This window comes from Curcuma longa, chromosome 9 (assembly GCF_044706935.1).
Source record: "Curcuma longa cultivar G26 ecotype Majalengka, Jawa Barat chromosome 9, ITB_CL_G26_1.1, whole genome shotgun sequence".
Taxonomy (NCBI): domain Eukaryota; kingdom Viridiplantae; phylum Streptophyta; class Magnoliopsida; order Zingiberales; family Zingiberaceae; genus Curcuma; species Curcuma longa.
Window position 1 is genome coordinate 9347431 of NC_133869.1, and position 19998 is coordinate 9367428.

Below are 19998 nucleotides of genomic sequence, written 5' to 3' on the forward strand. Positions count from 1 at the left end.
AAAGCGATCACCCTAGCATAGCTGTCGCAAAAGTAGGAGTCACAATCGCATTTGGATAGATACATCGGTGTAAACTCGAAAGGGAGCATTGATTACCTTAGAAAATACTACCTTTAAGTTTGATCAATATTAAGGTAAAAGAGAGATCAAAACCACATTATTAAAGATAGTGTCAGTGAAACAGAAGTCCTAGAATTATTACTTGATAACACTGTACACTTATAAAAAACACACATCAAGCTAGCTCCCGCCAATCTTATCCTGCTTTGCAAAAGACTATTTTTGAGATTCAAATTCATGACTTTTAGATTACACGATAATAATTTTATCATTGCGACAAGACTCTCCTTCTATTTCACCAAATAATGATAAAAATTAATACTTTCCTCTCTTTATTTACTACATTTTCCCAACTATCATAACAGATCCCTACTATGCATAGTTTTTTCAGACTCAAAAGATCGGTCCAAGATCAACAATTAAAAGATATTTTAGCAAATTAGTATTCAGATAAACAATAAAATAAATCACTCTTACAGTGCCATGAGCACTCACTCTCTGAAGGTCCACTGTGATCCAAAAGTACATGAGAAATGGACTTAGAATTCAATGATGCAGCAGCAAAACAGCTACAAGTGCTAAGAAATCTTACCACATATCCTTTTGATTTGGGGTTTGATGTTCCATCTGTCGACTAAACGAGCCAGTTTTCTTCATAACAAACCCAGAAAGATTTAGGAAAGTGAGGCTGAATCGCTGTCATTGTCCCCTGTGTCGGCCTCCTTCACTTCCTGAATCATTTTCAGGACCTGCCATGTGGTTGGCCTACTGTCTGGAGAAGGTTGTATGCAAGCTGCAGCAATGTGGGCGATCATCGTTAATTGATCATCTTCTCCACCGTCTTCTCGCGTTGATCGAACCCAAGAAGGTAAACAGGCTGGCATTGTGGCTGGATGTTGAGATGGGGATTTCCCTGTGAGGAGTTCCAGTAGTAGCACACCGAATGAGTAGATGTCAGATTTTTGAGTTAAAGGCCCATTCATCCTTCTGGCTTCTGGAGCTTGATACCCTGAGTCGTCGTCTTCGATGTCTGATGGCTCCATGAGGAATGAGAGGCAGTTGTCGGTGAGACAACCCTCAAAATCAGAACCAAGAAGGATGTTGGAAGATCTAATGTTGCCATGAACTAGACGAGAAGCTTGGTGGATGTAGGCAAGGCCTTGTGCAACATCTTCTGCTATTTTTAGACATGAGGTCCAGTGAAGAGGCTTTGGCCTTGTGGATGATCTTGAGCCTGAAGAAGAAATTAATTTCCACAAAAAAATTGAGTAATCCAAGAGAAATGAGAAAAACCTGTGTGGCACAAACCGTAGGAATCGACTTCATTGGAATTGGTATTTCAAATGGCAAAATAGTTTTGCAAAATGTAATAGAACATGATCGCAGCTAAACTCAGAAATCATGACCAAATAATGGACAGAATTTTGTTTCTCACATGATCGCAGCTAAACAACACTCATATATGTTCCTTTCTAGCAATTAGTTAGGATTGTTCAGGGTTGACTTGTAAATTATGTGTTCTTAATAGAGAATACTATTGTGAATCTTGTTCCAACGATATCAACTGTCTTGCAATGAAGGGATTGACCTATGTTGAATTAATTTGATACCTAGATAACTAGAATGATAAAACCCCAAAACAATATCTACAATGATAAAAAAAATAAAAATAAGAAAAGGAGTTCAGAAGACTGATTTCTGAATTCCAATAGCATAAAATTATTAATCAGCCAAGTCAAGTAAAGAAGGAGAAACACCATTTAAATTTGAATTAATTGCTAAATCAGGATTTTAACAGATATATCTCAAACCAGTAATTGTTAAATGTGCTTTAAACCAATCTACCACACTATCAACTAACACACTGCACAACATTTAAATTGAGCCATCTTAACCTGATGAGGTTAGTTTGTGTTGTCAGTTAGGCCTGTGTATCAAGAAGGGAAACACCTGAGTTCAAGTTCTTGAACAGTCAGTTTTGTTTGACATCTGAAAGGCTTTAGGACACACATCACCACCCCTCAAATTAAAATATTGAAAGTAAAATTAGATTTAATGTCATTTATCTTAATTTTGATCAACTGATGGACATGTTTACTCATCGTGGAAGTATCATGTGACGATGAAGTGTCATGTGAAGTGACTAGCTACCAGTTGCAAATTGCTTTTCCCACCCCCTTGACACTGCACCCCTCCTCCCCTCCTCTCTCTCTCCCATTCAAATGACATTTTTACCCTTATTTTCTTTATTTTTTATTTTATTTTACTTATATATATATTTTTTAATTTTAATTAATTTTTATTTAGTTTTATTTTTTAAAATAATTTTGTTTATTATTTTTTCATTAATACTTATATATATATATATTTTTTTTATCAAAAATTTATAACTAAAAATAAACAAAAGATTATAAACATATAAAAAAATTATTCAAAAAAATAAAACTGATAAAAAAATTGAAAAAAACTGATTAACAAAAAAATAAAATCAATAAAAAAATAAAATTTAAAAAATAATAAATTAAAAAAATACAAGTATTATGAAAAAAATAATAAATTAAAAAAATACAAGTATTATGAAAAAAAAATAATTAAAATTAATTAAAAAATAAAATTTATATAAAATTGGAAAAAATATAATGAACAAAATTGATTAAAAATAAAACTAAATAAAATTTATATAAAATTCTAAAAAAAAGTATTGATAAAAAATAATAAACAAAATTGATTAAAAAATAAAACTAAATAAAAATTAAATAAAATTGAAAAAAATATTGTATTGATGAAAAAAATAATAAATTAAATTAATTAAAAAATAAAACTAAATAAAATTAAAAATATATGAGAGTTATTTTTAAATAAAATTAATTAAAAATAAAAATTTAAAAATAATAATAAATAAATAAATAAAAAGAAGAGGATAGAAATGTCATTAGAATGGGAGAGAGAGGAAGTGGGAGGAGAAGGGGTGTGGTGTAGGGGGTGGGAAAAGCAGCTCTCCTACCAGTTTTGACAACAGTTAAATTGATGATAAGATGATATCATGACAGTGGATTAGCTTTGTTATATGTTAATGGAATATTGTTACAAGCTAGATTTAGTTACTAAACCCAAACTACATTCCAAAGGTTCTAACAAATTACGGAAATTATTCTTCAATTCAAGCTGCAAGAATCAAACATAGTGCAATGATACTGAGAACACAACAAATGAATGCCATAAGAATTCAGAAATTTGATTTCTAATAATAGCATACCAAAACAAACACCAAGTTGATAGAGGAAAAACATCGAACATCCAATAAAATTAAAGAGTTATTTTGAAAAGATTGACAATTTATATATTTCATTATTTTTTTCAGGAACCAGATGAATATATATATTGGGTTGGACCATGGAAGCCATAGAACAGTAATTGTTCCTAAAATTTGATAGCAGAATAGTATACATATTGCCAGTTGAAAGAAGTTAGAAGTATGAAGCAGGTGAATGAAAAACTAAAGGTAAAGAGAACAAAATGAAACATTTAAATCAAACACGGTTCAAGTTGCAGTTTTAGAGAGTCAAATTAATCATAACAAGAGAATGGTACAAAAATACTAATTCAGAATGGCGACAGACAGAAGAACATCATATTACAAATGAAATCAACGAGAAATGGAACAATAAATTTTTGGTCAAGAGGAAAAAAAAAACAACTTTTAGGAGGGTTCCAACAACTAAAAACTACAAGCAAAACATATAAACGCATTCGAAGACAATGAATGAAAGAAGTTCATACCGTGAATCAAGGCCTGAAGGCTTCCATTGGGCTGATAGTCGTACACCAGCAGCCTCTCCTCCTTAGCTTGGAAGTAAGCCCGCAATGGCACCAACTTAGGGTGGCGCAGCTTCCCCACCACGTCCATGTGGCACTCGAACGCCTCCTTCCCCGTCGTCGCGAGCTTTGTCGCGTCCAACCTCTTCACGGTCACAATAAGACTGTTGTCTAACACTGCCCTGTATGTCGTTCCTAACTTCCCCCTCCCCAGCATCTCGGCCGACGACTTCATCAGCTGCTCCAGCGTGTACACCTGCGCCTCCCCCGCACAGAACACCAAGCACCCGCTCTTCGCCATTTTCTTCACCTTCTCCTCCGACATCGCCTGCGCCGCCACCGAGACCAGCTCGTTGTTTCCGCTTTCAATTTCCTCATTGTAGTTCTCCAGTGGCTCCACTTCGGGCTTAGCTGCCTGTAAGACGCCATTGCTACTGCGGTTCACTGGACTCAGGATCTCGCCTTGCCTCATTCTCTTCCTCCGCCTCTGCACCGACAACAGCACTCCCAGGATCCCGATTGCCAGCATGGAGCAGGCCAACAACCCGATCATGACGACGACGGGCTTCTTGTGTGTCTTCTGCGGCGGCGACGACATGGCCTCGCCGGGGAGATGGATCCCTTCATTTAACCCTAAAACGGCGCTCGCAGGTGCTGACCCGTTGTGCGAGCCATTGCCACTGCGGAAGAAGAGAATATGAGAGTCATTGCACTCCCTCTTGACGATCCTGCCGCAGAGCCCCGGATTGGCGGCGAACGCGGAGGCGTCAAAGGAGGACAAGACGGCGGTGGAGGGGATCGGTCCAGAGAAGTTATTGAAGGAGAAATTGAGATTTTTAAGGGAGGACTGATTCAGTGGGGGAATGGTGCCATCGAAGCGATTGGACTCGAGGCGAAGGGCTCTGAGCCTGTCGAACTCCGCAAGCGCCGGCGGGACAGGGCCGCTGAGATGGTTGTAGGACAGATCGATGGTGCGAAGGCGGCGGAGGGAGAGGATCGAGGCCGGGAACCGGCCGCCGAAGCGGTTGCGGCCGAGGAAGACGGCCTTGAGGTTACTCAGCGGCGAGAGGTCCGGAATGGGTCCGGCGAGGGAATTGCCCTTGAGACTAAGAACCCGGAGCTGGTCGAGGCGGTCGAGAGTACCTCCCGGGAAGAACCCGGTGATGCCAACGCCCTCGAGGACAAGGCGGACGACTCGGCCGGCGGGAGAGCAGGAGACTCCAGGCCACCTGCAGTGTGCTGCGGAGGCATTGTCTGCCAACGGGAGAAAGGCCAGGCAGTTCCCGGGGTCGGCGGCGGACTTGAAGGCGAGGAGCGCGGCAGCGTCTCCCGAGGAAGCAGCGGTGGCGCAGGGGAGGAGGAGGAGGAGCAGCAGCAGCGGCGCGAGGAGGATCAACGGGGAGCGCATCGTGACGGCGGCGAGGCGATGGCTTCGTCTCTCCTTCTCCGGCGATTCTTCGTGCCCTCGGTTATGATTACGAGGTTATTATTCCGTCGATCGATAAAGGAGGAGTGTGGATCAGCTGTACGCTTCCGGACAGGAACTGTCTCACTTTGTCCCTTCTTTGCTTACGAAGCCTCGCTGTCACGTGGAGGGAAGTTTTATAAATTAGCTCTCGTTTGCTAACGGTCCACTTCATTCTCTTTCCAATTTGAAATTTGAATATTTTTTTCGGCAAAATTCAAAAAAGGTATCTCTGAATTTTATTTTATTGGATAAAAATAAAAAGCCTCTCTTTTTTTATTTATTGTCAAAATAATATCTCATCCGTCTCAATTTATTTTTTAAAAATATTTTTATTTTCAACGATATAGCACCACAATTATTCTACAGCTACTAGCTACTGCAACTATCCATATGGATAATAAATAAATAAATACAAAGCCCGTGCGCACCGTCCGACCCATCACCGCTGCCGACGCTCCCCCTTCGCCGTCCGACCGGCGATCCTTCCCTCGGTCGGTCTCCGACCGTGATTTGACCGGAAACTGACTACGATTCAGCCAACAAACTATAAGCTGCCAGTGGGATTCTGCAGTTTCCGACCGAATTCGTCGGATTCCGACCACTATCCGACCGGAATCTGGTGTCGAGCGATGCGCCGACGACTGGAGCTTCCATCGGGCGTGATGCGACGACTGACGGTGGTCGGACGAGGCGGCGACGGCGGCGAGAGCGGGACGGTGCACACGAGTCGCGGACGAGGAGGAGCGCAGGATAGCAGGACTGGCACCACAATTATTCTACAACTACTACAACTATATAAGGACTATAATCCATGCAACTACGATTCGTAACTACTATAATATAACTATTAAATTTGAAATCAAGATAATGCCCTCCTCCGTCGTGATCGACTACAGTTTCTCGATTTATCTTCTACAAAATAGATGGAAACATGGAGTTGACCGTGTGAGACCACTAAGGGGGTGGATTTTACAGAAGTAACTACTATAATATAATATTCAAGATAAATGATTATTATAACTATATAGTAGTTACTATCTCGTTTTCGTATAATATTATCCCCTAACATTCCATATTCGATATTTTACACAAAATATATGAGCTCAATTTGGATCAACACAGGAACACTACCATCTTGTCATCAAAATCTAGTGGAACTAGAGATTACTTGTATCCAAATTGAACATGGATGGAAACCTTGTTAGATCTTCAAGACACCCACCCATATAGCATGGAGCCATTGGAAACCTGTTTTTGAGCTCCATTAGCAGTAGCTGGAGGCATGGACTTAGCTGATGAAATGCTATTTCCCCTTGATTTTGCAGTATGCGTAGAAGCCTGAGCCGACGAAACCAAGAACTTGGCCAATAACATTGAACTGGAAGAAAAGCAGCATGGCACTTAGTTGACAGTGAGTTTAGAAAAGTATTGTAAATGGGGAAGAAATACGAAGTTATACCGTGTCGAAGGGAAGCCCACCGAATAGCAACCAGCCAAGGCCAATGGTAAACAGATCCTGGAACAATATACATAATAGTTTCAACATGAACAAACACAAAAGGAATGCAGGAAGACGGAAAGAAGGTGGTCAGTCAAAAGGGAAGAACCAACCTTCAGATTGCCACACATTGTCTGTGTTAGTGCAGAGTTCAATGTTGTATTTACAAAAATGCAGTAGTTCAAGAAGAATGCCATAATGCAAGAAAACAGCATCACAATCTGCAAAGCAAATGAGGAAAATGTTTCATGTTGTAGCATGTTGCCAAGATTTATCAGTTAATAACTCCATATGTTTACTCAAAGACGCAAGAAAAAGATTTCCAAAAGGAACAAAGAAAGAAACTCACCTGAAAACCAAGAGAATGAAGATAGGGAAAGTTCATTGTGAGCTCCAAATCACCATGAATGTATGTCCAGAAAAACAAAATTGGTCCACATACTATTCCTGAAAGTCGATTACACAATTGGCGAATGATTTCAATGGAATTAAAGGTTTTCAACATTGTTCGTTACCGTATTCTTACCATTACACCACATGAGCCCAAAGCTATTGAGTCCACTGGTTTTACCTGAGAAAAGAACATGAAGCGTGAAGACTAATCCAATACACTGAAAGTAGGAAGAACCACTGGAAATGTGCAGATATACCAGTGCGGTTTATAGTTGCTAGATAAATTGCAGTCGTCATATTGGCGATGAAAACCATGGTATAGCCATGAACATCAAAGGATAAGTCTCTAGCTCCAGCAACAAAAGCTCCAAAGACGATCATTGCAACACTGAAAACCATTAGTAATGCCATTAAGCATTAAATAAAAATAAGTAATACAGATTGACCACGAGTGCAAATCTATCTACATGCAAATGGATGTTATACAATTTACCGTAAAGGAACAACTTATGTAAATGGCAGGTGTGGTCGATCCTCCAAATCATGCAAACTAACAGATGTGGTTCTAAGATGCGTATGATCCTCCAAATCCAGATGCAAGACAATTTTAACAAAAATCAAGTTACCTTCCAACAATTGGGAATGAGTACTTTTGCCTTGTCATTAGGTACTCAACAGTCATTGTAAACATAACAGTTGTGCGCCTAAGCGTGGTATACATTGGAACATTTACTCCACGAACACACTCCATAGTAGCCAACTTTAACAAAAAGCAGAAGAGAATGTTATGTGATATGAAAAGCAGGGAAAGGAAAAACACAGGCAAGTTCACTGTTGAACTCTCTAGAATGTGTACCATATAAAGCAAATATGCAAGGGAAAGAGGAAGGGTGAGCAACACTGTTTGAGGTGGCACAAGGCCTGCTTTATGTGCTTCACCATTAGTAAAAGAAATTATCCTCCAACGCCTCATTGTATAAAGAAAGCATGTGGAACTGATCATCTGCAAGGCACAAGAACTTTATCTGAGAAAAAGAGTATATATTAGACAAGACTAGATCCTTGCTAATCTCAACGAATGGGAGACTTGAGAAATACTTGTTGCGAAAAAAAGGAGGATTAGGTGTTGGGGGCTAAGTTCCTATGTTTTGCATGGAGAGAATAAGGGAAGGGTAACTAGGATTCAGGTCAAATAATATTAATTCCTAGAGATATTTGTGTTTTCTTTGTACATGTGATTTTCTCACACCACAAATAATAAGTAAAATCCCTGGTGGCTAATAAAGCTGATTGTGTTGCAAAATAGAGGTTGCAATCAGATGGCCTGAGCCCTAAAGCTGTATTGTCTGAAGGATTCTCATAGAAATAGCTGTTGCTGTATAAGCTGAGACAAAGGCACCATGTGGAGCAAGGTTCAAGGACTGAAAAAAAATCAAAGGGCTCTATTTGTCTTTTTTCCCCCTTATTGTCCCTTCTTTATTCTCTTTTCAAGTAGAAGAAACAAAGAAAACTCATTTCCCCTCCCTTTCTTCTCCTCCTCCCTTCCTCACCACTATATTTCTTTATTTCCCTTTTCCTCCACTCAAGTAGACACACCCTAACTGATTCATTTTATTCCTCTCCTTCTCATGCAACCTTAAGATTGACTAGATCAATAAGATCAAGCTGTGTTAGTGCAGGTGGTTCAACAAATCTTTGTTCAAGGAAAGAATAAAAAAATTAATGACATACCTGGGATAGAGTAATAACATTAGCACAAGGGAAATTATATGAAGATAGGGCTGCTTTATTGAACATAACAAGTAGAACTGCAAAGGAAAAAAAATAAAGCAAAATACGTAAATAAAGGAGATAACAATCGCAGAAGTGACAATAATGCTATATCTATAAAATATGAAATCATACTCAGTGATGTGGAAACATACTTGTCATGACTAAACACTAAATTGTAGTTGATTTTTTTTATTTCTTATGATTTAACAATGTTTTTTTGTTTCTTTGCTGATAAAATAAAATTTGTAGCCAAATCCAAATAGCTGAGATGTATGGTTGGTCTTACCTTTTATTTTACCTTGCATATTGTAAAACTCATTCCTACATAGAATGCAACATTGTTCCTGTCTCACTTAACAAATAAAACATACTTAATGAGTGAGAAAAAAACTGCATCTAAATCAGAAGCGACTCATAAAAAGAGAACTATTCCATTGGTTGCATCTCATTCAACTCATCTCCAAAGATAGCAATATACCTGGAACAACAAGTCTAGCGTTCCTAGTCTTGGAAGGTCTTCCTGATGTGTTTTGACAAGAACTTCACTGCATGATATGCTAAGTTGAGTTCCTCTCTACTCTGCTTGTGCCATTATTAAAGTTGACCATTCATATCTATCTACACCAGATGGTGTGCCTAGCAAAGTTTAACCACTAATCTCAAACTAATCAAACTTGAGTGTCAGGAGAAATATCACCCTCATACACCGTCACCAATATCTTCTCGGAAATACCTGCCTGTGTACTTTAGCATATTCTCCCATAGGAGAACAATCAACCTCGTACATAACAAGATTCTTCTAACTTGTTTTTAATCTACTCTGACCCCCATGTGAGTGGTTGATTACAACTAGAAAACAGAATAATATCAAATCTTCACAATACTTTCATCAGAAGTAAACAGTGTAATTGTGGTTCAACCTGTTCCCATAATGACAAAAACCATTGCTCCCAAGTCTACTACTTTTTATGCGTTACCGGACTTTCCTTTCACTCAAGACTCTTGAAAACAACCACATTGGCAAAAAGGACATCTGAAAACGAGCTTAAAATCTGAGTTAAAACTTTCTAGGAGAGGAAAAGGGAGCAAGAGTTGATGCAGGAAACAAGGACCTGCGCAGGACATGTAGGAGAGTGCCGCGAAGGCACCTCGCCGGCTGATGGAAGATTCCCGTAAAATGGGGGCGGCGCTTTCGTCCACGGCCCTCGGCGGCGGCGGCGGAGGCTCCGACACCGGAAGCAGCACGCTGTTGGGCGCCATCTCCTCCCGGTACTCCGATCTAACCAAGCTCTCAATCTCTCCGATCGCTTGCTCTTATAGGAGGAAACGAAAAGAGAGGCCGGGAAAATTTTGTTTCGCTTGCTCCCCCCTTAGTTTGCGTATTTGGCAAAAGACGCTCAAGAATTTGAAATTGGAAATAGTATATGTAAATATGACATAATATTTAGAGTTATTTTAAAATTTATCACTATTATTTAAAGTTATAAAAAAAAAAAGTAACACACTAAATATTCATTATGCTTTCTTATTGGCTCATTAATATTTAAAATTATAATATAATTTTTTTTTCCTTTTATAATCATGGCCCACTCTCTTCTTGTTGTCGTTCTGGTTGTAGCCGAGACAGTGTGCGCGAAAGGCAAAGAGTGGAAAATCTTACTAGGGGCGAAATGATGGAATTAGGTCGTTGGAGTGGAGAGTACAAGAGAACCTCGGTAGAGTGACATCTTTCTTGTCTTGTATTAGGAGGTGAATGACGATCAAATTATTTCTGATAGATCGATCTTTAACTTTACTGTTCAACATGATTATGATTCACGATTTAAAATCATCAATTTACGATTCGATTCTTAATTTCTCATAGTTCAAGATTATTAATATTTTAAAATTATAAATTTATAAATAAATATATATATATATATATAAAACTGATATCCTACGCGACGGATTCATGCGTGACACCGCCGACCCACCACCACTATCGCCCTCGCCGCACCGTCCGACTACTGTCAGCCGTTGGCTCGGGCGCGATCGACACGCCGCTCACCAACGCTTCGTCCGACGTTAGATTCCGATCGAATAGTGGCCGGAATCTGGCGTAATTTGGTCGGAAACAGCCAAATCACCCACCGTGCCACTGTGGAGCACGATCAGGCCGAATTCTAGCCAAATCACGGTCGGAATCCGATGGAGGACAGGTCGACGTCGCACGGCGGTCCTTCCTCGGTCGGTCTTCGATCGCAATTCGGTCGGAATCCAGCTCGATTGCGCCACTGTGGCGCAGACACTGCGGAGCGCAATCGGGCCGGATTCCGATCGAATCACGGTCGGAGACTGATCAAGGAAGGACTGGTGTGCTGACTGCGTGATTTGGTTGTTTCCAACCAAATTACATCGGATTCCGACCACTATCCGTCCGGAATCCGATGTTGGACGAAGCGTCGGCGAGCGGCGTATCGATTGCACCAGAGCCAACGGGCGACGGTAGTTGGACGGCGCGGCGAGGGCAACAGCAGTGGCGGTGGGTCGGCAGTGTCGTGCACAGGTACACACGAATCCATCGTGCAGGATACCATTATATATATATATATATATATATATATATATATATATATATATATATAGAGGTTTGATATCCCGCGCGATTCATCCCTACGCGATCCGTGCGCGACCGCCGACCCCCGCCCACTTCCGCCGCCGTCGCGCCGCCATCCGATCACCGCCGGCCACCGGACCCGGACCGTTGGATGCGCAACTCACCGGCGCACATTCCGGCATCGGATTCCGGCCGGAATCCGGCTGGAAACAGGACAGTGCCCAACGGCCACTGTAGGCCGGAAATCAGCCGGATTCAGGCCGAATCGCGGCCGGAGACCGGCCGTGGTCGACGCGCCGGCGCCGGGCGCGTCGACCGCGGCCGGTCTTCGGCCGTGATTCGGCCGGAATCCGGTCGATTTCGGCCGGAATCGGCCAACAGTAGCTGTTGGTCGATTTCGGCCGAAATTCGACCGGATTCCGGCCGAATTCGGTCGGAATTCGGCCACTAGCCTGGCGCCGGTGAGTTGCGCATCCATCGCCGCCGGTCCGGTGGCCGGCGGTGGCCGGACGGGGGAGCGGCAGCGGCGAGAACGCCGACGACGCAGAGAAGCTACAGTGTTTTTTCACGATGAACGACCTGGATTTTTCGCGATGAACGGCCGGGATCGCATGCGCACGGGTCGCATTTTTTCGTTCACGCAGGATATCAAACTCGTGTGTATATATATATATAAAGAAGAATGTGTACTTATTTAAGTTGGCTAACTATTCATTATGATTTTAAAGAAGTATCTTGAACTTTAGAAGTATAAGTATCATCATTCACCATTAATATTTCTTTATATCTCGAGTGTCGAAATTTATTTAGATTTATTATTAAAACTTGGATTGATTATTTTTTTATCATTTCATGATGAACCTTCTATTTTTATTATAATTGAAGAATTAAAGTCGAAAATGATTTAGAGAGAATTAAAAGATGATAATAGAAAAGATAATGTGAAAATGATAAAATAAAATTTGAAGAATAATAAAATTATTTACTTTTTTTACTTTTCTTTCAACTTATTATTAAGAATAACAATATAGTAAAAGAAAATGATTGATTATTAAAAATTAAAAATACATATATTTGAAAATAGATACAACATACCTAACTAAACTTACAATCACTTTAGAACTAACACTCTTCTGCATGCAACACCAGTAAGTGAACACTTACGTGCTATCTATCCATCATTCTTTTCCCACCCGTGCCAATGCAGTGCCTTCAATAATTTCATCAGATAAGACTACTGCTCTAACGCTATCTATCTGGTCAAACCACCCATAAAACATCATACTCCTCTGCTCGATCGTGCTATCCACTCATCATACTCAAACTCCTGTTGTCGATCGTGCTACCACTCAACTCATCCGAGTCGTCGTATCACCGTCGATGGTTCTAATATTCAAATGAAGCATGATGTTCTATAGCGATGGGTAGATTGAGGATCAATATAGATACTTTTTGAATTTATCTTTAGGCAGGGCGGAGCCAAAATTAATTTATTAAAAAAAAAATTAACTGGATTAAAAAAACAAACAAACAAAACTCTGTAGCTAGTCATCCATGACTGTGACAGGGGACAGGATTTGCCACTGGAATGTCATCTCAGCAAAAGCCCTCGCTATCCACCAGATAACATAGATATATAGGTAGGGCCATTGCAGGATTAATTTAGAAATTCGATGTAATTTATTGAAATTTTATTTTTTTTAAATATAAATATATATATATATATATTAATTATTTCAGTTAAATCAGTTTGATTTTTAATTTTTAAAATTGATTAAACTGATTTTTTATTAAATTACTATGTTTTATAAAAAATTAATATTTTTTTATTTTTAAAAAATTAAATTATTTAATTATTTGACTTTTTCTTTTTTGAAATCAAGAATGGAGCCAGTACTATAATAACAATCAAGTTTATTCTAGGTCGATTATATGAATCATTCTACATCATTTACTATCTCCTATAATATTATCATCTATATTTAAATAAAATTTATCTTATTTTATTATAATTAATTAAGTTTTTTTTTTGATCTTTTTCATTCTTATTTGATATGCACATATAACTCGAATATTTATTAATTATCTAAGTATATTCGTACCATCTTAGATATGTCTTTTAAATTTTTTTCTCAATAAATACAACCACGATTTTCTCTTTACTATTCTCGTTTCTTATCTTCTTCATTCTTATATGTCCGCACATCTATCTTAACATCCTTAACTCTGTAATTCTTATCTTTTACTTATATGTTCAAGTTATAGTCTAACATTTAATTTCATATAACATAGTAAGTCTAACCATCATTATAAAACTTCTATTTAAATTTTAGAAATAATTTACAATCACAAAGAACGTCTGATTTTCTCTCTAATATTCTTATTTCTTATCTTATCTATCCTTGTGTGTCCGCATACCCACCTTAACATCCTTATTTCTGCAACTTTAATCTTTTGCTCATATGCTCAAGCCATCATTTTATAAAACTTTCTTTTAAGTTTTAAAGATACTTTACGATCATAAAGAACACTTGATGTTCTCCTCCATTTCAACCATCCAATTTGTATTATACGTAATCTCTCAATCCTTTACAAAAATGATTCTAAATACTTAAAACTTTTAATTACAGACAACTCATTATTTTCTATCTTAACAATTATCTTATTACATTTAATATTGCTAAATTTAAATTCTATATATTTTATTTTTATTCTACTAAGTCTAAAACCTTTCACTTTCAATATTTTTCACTAATATTCATGTTTAACATTTACTCACATATCTCATTCACTAAAATAATATCATCCACAAATAACAAACACCATGATACCACGTATTTTAAATGTGTTTAATGAATTCATCTATAATTAATGTAAAAAAATAAAGACTTAGAATTGATTCTTAATGTAACAATCATGTAACAATAGCCTCATTATATGAGTCAGGAAGAAATCAAAGTTATCATGTTGGAGGGATCCCTTCCCATCCTCCTCAAAGAAGTGCTCAATCAGACCTCTAGTTTTAATAGAACCACCATCCTTTAGACTAATCCATAAACAATTTCTACGAGAAGCCTCTCATCGATCATGAGTATGTCATAAGGAGATCATTTTCATCGACTAATTACCAAGTGCTTCTACAAAATCAAGAACAATACTCACAAACACAAATTGCAGATTCAAGCATTTACTACAGATCTCACAACACTTCGATAAACAAAATGAAAAACAGAAAAAGTACCTTACTTATGCTATAAGATTCTCTTTATCTTCGTGTTGGTAAACCTTCGAATGTGCTAGGGTTGGAGGTATTCTTTGACAAGGTTTGAATCTCTAACTCATGTGAGGTACATAAAATGCCACCATGGATTTCTGATCTTCATTAGACTTCGCTTGCCATTCGCGAAGCGATGGCTTGATTGTTTGCTTCTCAGTAACATGTAACATGATGTTGTGCTCAGACGAAATCCACAGTTCGAATATGTGATCATTTCCATACTATGTCCCCCATAAACCTTAGGGCAGGAACACCTCTGATTTCCACATCAACCAGCGGTGCTTGGATTAACTTCAATCCTAGCAGTTCGGGATCATTATAGATCATTTCAAGCGCGCGCATTTGATCCTGTCCAAAAATATATCAAGACATAAGAACAAGGTATAGCGGTAGACATGATTGCATAAAGTCGAGGAAAAAGAAAACAGAATTCGTGATACTTGGGGCTTTTAATTTTACCTTCCTTTTCATGGCACAAAACTTACAGTCAACAGCAGATGGTGGGAGAACCTGATTGACGACAAGCCTCTTGACTGGTACATTTTCTTTCTTCAATGAAGCACGCAGTCTTGATGACTCACTGACGGCCATGACCTTCGGTAAGATAAATTTCAAATTAATAGTTCAAGTTTATTGAATATAATGCATAAGAAACTCGTAGTATTTTACCAACATTAGAATGATAAATTCGAAGGACCAAGTCTGTAGCTACTACCTAAAGCACAAGGCTGATACCCATAGTACAGAAAACATGGTAGGGAATAAAAAAAATTAGCATATGCGCATGGAAAACCACAAAATATGGCTTTAACTTAAGGCAACATCTTACTGTTGGGATTGTGACGATAACAAATTCAGTTGATTCGGTGTCACGGAAAAGCTCCCGCACTTTCACCATCCTCTCCCTTAGTTGTTCAAGTTTATCAGCCTATACAAGTACACAAAATAGAAGTTATAGGTATTTCGAGATGTAATTCTGATTTATCTCTGTAGCAAACTTACGGCATCCTGCTTTGATTCTTCTTGTCCAAAAACAGATTTAATAGCCGATGTTGCCGAAGATATCTTTTCCCTTAGCTGGAAAAGTACAAAGCCAACAGCTACAATAAGCACAGAGCAGCATATTTTTCAAAGAAGCAAAGTAGAATAATGTATTATTTCTTTAAATTAAATTTCAGGTAAAAAAATAATTTGAAACTTATGGATGTGCCTTGTTAGTTCTAACTAATAGTATACAGTTATGAACTAGCAGGTAGACACGAAAACATTGAAGTCTGGTCAAAAGGCATGTGTAGAGTTTAGCATTATCTCCTGATATTTGGAAACAAAGATGATGAAGTTCAGAATGGGCTAAATCAAAACCCCAAGTTGTGAACCCTTGACAAAGCTAACCCATGCATATCAGAACATAGAGTGTTGGATGAGATAACAGAAAAGACAGGAATTTTATGTGCAAGGTAATGCGAGAAACCTACATATAGTTAGTTATACGAACAATATGCCCCAGCAAATTACACATCTGATGATTGTATGTGCAATCCCATCTAACATGGAGTTCTGGTCTTCTTATCCTCATTCACCTTTTTCATACCTTTCAAACATGAAGGTTATAGCAGCATAAGTAAGTTGTTCGTTAATGGTTACCTTTTGCCTTCTTAATTCAATACAAACAAAAATGATCTACAAACAAGTTAATTTCAGCAAAGCATCAAAAGAATCATGATAATCATCAGCCCTACTGCGACAAAACTGATCATAATATATATTTAAACCCTGATACACTTGGAAGTATGAAGTTTGTAGACTTAAGCAGAGAATAGATCCAATATTATTTCTAGTGGAACATGCTAATATACTTAAACTGAGTCCATTTGTGTCACATTGTTTTATTATTGATAATAAGTGAGCAAATAAATAGATAAAATAATTTAAGGTAAAAACTAAGGTGCATTTGACAGGACTGTAAAAGACTGTGCTGAACATAATCAAAGCGTCATTCAAGAAAATGTACCTTCAAAATTTTGCCAATGGAAGCATCCAAAAAGTCTGGCAAGGATAACAACCGAAGAGTATGGCCCTGTAAGATATTACAATCAAACTTTCCAGGCAAAACAAAAAAGAACACCAGGATTTGATCCCCCCTTCAACTGAGTATGCTTACTGTTGGAGCAGTATCGAAAACAATACGGCTGAACCTATTGTATTCTGGTGCTTCAACAAATTGCATAACCTTCAACAAGTGTATACACGGTTAGTTATCTGTAAGTCTTAAAAAATTGTTAATCAACAGCCCATTTATACTTAGAACTACACATTTTGGCATATTATCCATACCTTTGAAATTGCAATAGCTTCATCTAATCCTGGAGGGGGAGTGTCCAACAACTCTCCTAGTTTAAGCTCTCCTAGCTACACCAGTAAGAGGAAATATATAAGTTAACCCAAATGAACCTATTTTAGTGAGTGAACTGACCAACAGAAGAATACCATCTTTATCCGAAAAAGGATAGTATCAAAAAAGGTTAATTTGATTCAAGAAAAAGAACAGGTACATCACATGCATCATTGACACAGGTTATTGTGATTTAAATAAATTAAATACTTCAGCAGCTATTTCATTGAGTTTTTTGACTCAATATTAAGGTATTTAATAGAAACACATAGTGTGTGCTTATTCTGATAATTCAGCTTTGTTTACAATAAAGAATCAAAGATCATAACAGTTTTCTATAGCTTTAGATTGTCTTGGACTCATTTTGAATCTTTTTAATAATTGTAGAACAATTGAGTTAATCTGTATGAAGTTTCATATGAATAAGCCTTATTATCCAAAAAAATTGTGAAAAATTCTACACAGATATTTCACATGGCTAAACATTGGTGAGTGTCAGATTTTGGAGTTCTTCCTATTTTTCATCATTCATGTCCAGTTCAATTGCTAAGAACTGATTGCTAGGAAAATTATTTAAGCTTCTAATGAAGCTCTGCCAAATTTTATTATTTTCTTGACACAGAGAATTGAAGCTGATAGCTATGCTCACTGACTGATACAACTTGCTATTTATCCAATATAAAATGTTATGTAATGATTCATGTCAAAGTGGAACATAAGTTGCCATTGAATTATAGAGCCTAAAATGTGAGGAATTCTGTAACCAGATCAATTTGTATGAGTGTATTCACGAATACTTTATAAGTACACCTCAGAAAAATAAAATCTAAGTATTAAAATAGCATTGCACCTGTTCAACAAGCATTCCAAGACCCATACTATCCATAAAATCTTTAACCCCTGAACTTCCACTTGTTTTATTTGCAGAACGAAATTCCTCCCTTGCTTTCTCAGGATTTATCTGTAAACAAAATACACAACGTACATTTGTCTACTACAAGAATGACAATAAAGAAGCATAAAGGTATACTTAACAACCTAGGAAAATTTAGAAGTTCAATTCCTAAACCAACTTGTTCAATTTTGTGCTTACTTCAAGTGCAAACAATGGTCCATCCAGCCCATCCACAGGCACCAAGGTTCCTCCACTCAAATCCTAAAAATGGCCACATATTCAACACTAATTACCACAACACAAATGAATTAAAAAACTGTAGTTGGATTTACAATAACAAAGGCATATCAATAGCTAAAAATCAAACAAAAGAAGAAGCACTGATGATTTCATACCTGCGCAAATGAATCACTTAATGAATGAGCAGGATCTGTGGACACAACAATGGTGGGATGACCATTATTGGCGAACTTAACAGCTAGAGAAGCCGCACAGCTCGTCTTTCCAACGCCCCCTTTACCCCCAAGCATGTAGTATTTTCTCTTAGTGCCAGCAGCCATCTCATCAAACCCTGCCACATCTTGCTCAGTGGAAGCTACCGCTCTCACTGTAGACAGTGCACATATTAACTGAATGAGCCCCTCGACACCAATTTGGAAAAATCCAATTTTCTGCAAGAAGCTACTGCAACTATACAACTCGACGAGAGAAAACAAAGGAAATGCAAACTTTCGAAGGGAAAAAAAAGACGGGAATGAAGAAACATCCAATATTTGACATTTAATTAAAGGAATCGACTCTCTCGAGCCCTAAACACTGGTGTAAGGCATCAAATTAGAGAGAGGCCAAAGGTACAAACTTTCAGCCCTGAGGCTATTACTCGCTAAGAATCTTCACTGTTGAAACAGAGGAAATCAAGAAAAAACCTCGCAGGGAGCGATGGATGAGGAGAAACGACCGCAGGCGGGAGACCGCGGGAGACGCCGCCGGCCGAAGCAACGGTCCGCCGGCGACCGAGAAGGGGTAGCGGCAAGCGAGTTGGGGAGAGGGAGACAGCAACATGATAGCTCCGGAGGAGAAGGCCGAGGACGGTGAGGCCGAAGGGAGCAGAAGGAGACAGACGACGACGGGTTCCCTACGCCATCCGGCAGGCAAAGAGCTAGCTGCGTCTATCCGCCACCTGAATCGGATTCGGGTTCCGGAGCAGGAACGAGTACGGGTTGTGTCGATCCATTTAGGGGGTAATTTTTTAAAATTCTCCCTATATTTCTAATTAAAGTTTAAATATTTCATTAATCTTTTCTCAGCAATATAAAAATTACAAATGCCCTCACCGTCTTTATCCATCTAATATATTTCTAATTAAAGTTAAATAAATATTTCATTAATCTGAATAATCTAAAATATCTTCCTTTATATTATCATTCAGCAATATAAAAATTAATCAAAATAGTTTCTATGATAAAGTTACTTTCGCATCTTCACGCCCACACACCACCGTTCTTCGATCCCAAATGCGTAGCTCCGCACAACTAGCTGGGCCCGTCGTCTACTGGATGTTTCGCGACCAGCGAGCCGCCGACAACTGGGCCCTCCTCCATGCCGCTGATGGCGCCCACGCCCCGCCAGCTCGGCTTCAGTTGTTCGCCGCCTTGCATATTCCCAATTGCACATTTTTTTCATAGCTCCGGATCGTAGGAGCTTATGTAAAAACTAACAAGTAGTTGTTCCATATTGTAAAAGTTACATATTAATTTTCACATGGTCAATCATAAAATAATATTCATTTAAAAATGCAATGAGTATGATGGAGTCTCCATTATTATTTTA

General features: G+C 38.4%; 3 protein-coding genes across 3 annotated transcripts; all 3 read right to left on the reverse strand.

The window, feature by feature from the left end:
• Nucleotides 1-576: 576 nt before the first annotated feature.
• On the reverse strand, nt 577-5284 carry LOC141835331 (putative inactive receptor kinase At5g67200). The gene is made up of 2 exons (XM_074722777.1): nt 3841-5284; nt 577-1294 (listed from the first exon to the last, which is right to left on the reverse strand). Exons 1-2 carry the CDS (start codon nt 5282-5284, stop codon nt 735-737), a joined length of 2004 nt encoding a protein of 667 aa, XP_074578878.1. The 3' UTR covers nt 577-734.
• A 1110-nt stretch (nt 5285-6394) lies between these two features.
• LOC141835115 (UDP-N-acetylglucosamine transporter UGNT1-like) lies at nt 6395-10282 on the reverse strand. Its single transcript, XM_074722543.1, has 10 exons — nt 10121-10282; nt 8967-9043; nt 8092-8238; nt 7862-7995; nt 7493-7623; nt 7369-7413; nt 7192-7289; nt 6956-7063; nt 6804-6860; nt 6395-6722 (listed from the first exon to the last, which is right to left on the reverse strand). Exons 1-10 carry the CDS (start codon nt 10266-10268, stop codon nt 6648-6650), a joined length of 1020 nt encoding a protein of 339 aa, XP_074578644.1. The 5' UTR covers nt 10269-10282; the 3' UTR covers nt 6395-6647.
• A 4457-nt stretch (nt 10283-14739) lies between these two features.
• LOC141834795 (ATPase GET3B-like) lies at nt 14740-19340 on the reverse strand. The gene is made up of 11 exons (XM_074722164.1): nt 19095-19340; nt 18564-18775; nt 18367-18429; nt 18124-18234; nt 17216-17290; nt 17043-17111; nt 16893-16958; nt 15884-15958; nt 15711-15809; nt 15341-15475; nt 14740-15229 (listed from the first exon to the last, which is right to left on the reverse strand). The coding sequence occupies exons 1-11, from the start codon at nt 19228-19230 to the stop codon at nt 15092-15094; spliced, it is 1179 nt and encodes a 392-aa protein (XP_074578265.1). The 5' UTR covers nt 19231-19340; the 3' UTR covers nt 14740-15091.
• Between the last annotated feature and the right edge of the window lie 658 nt (nt 19341-19998).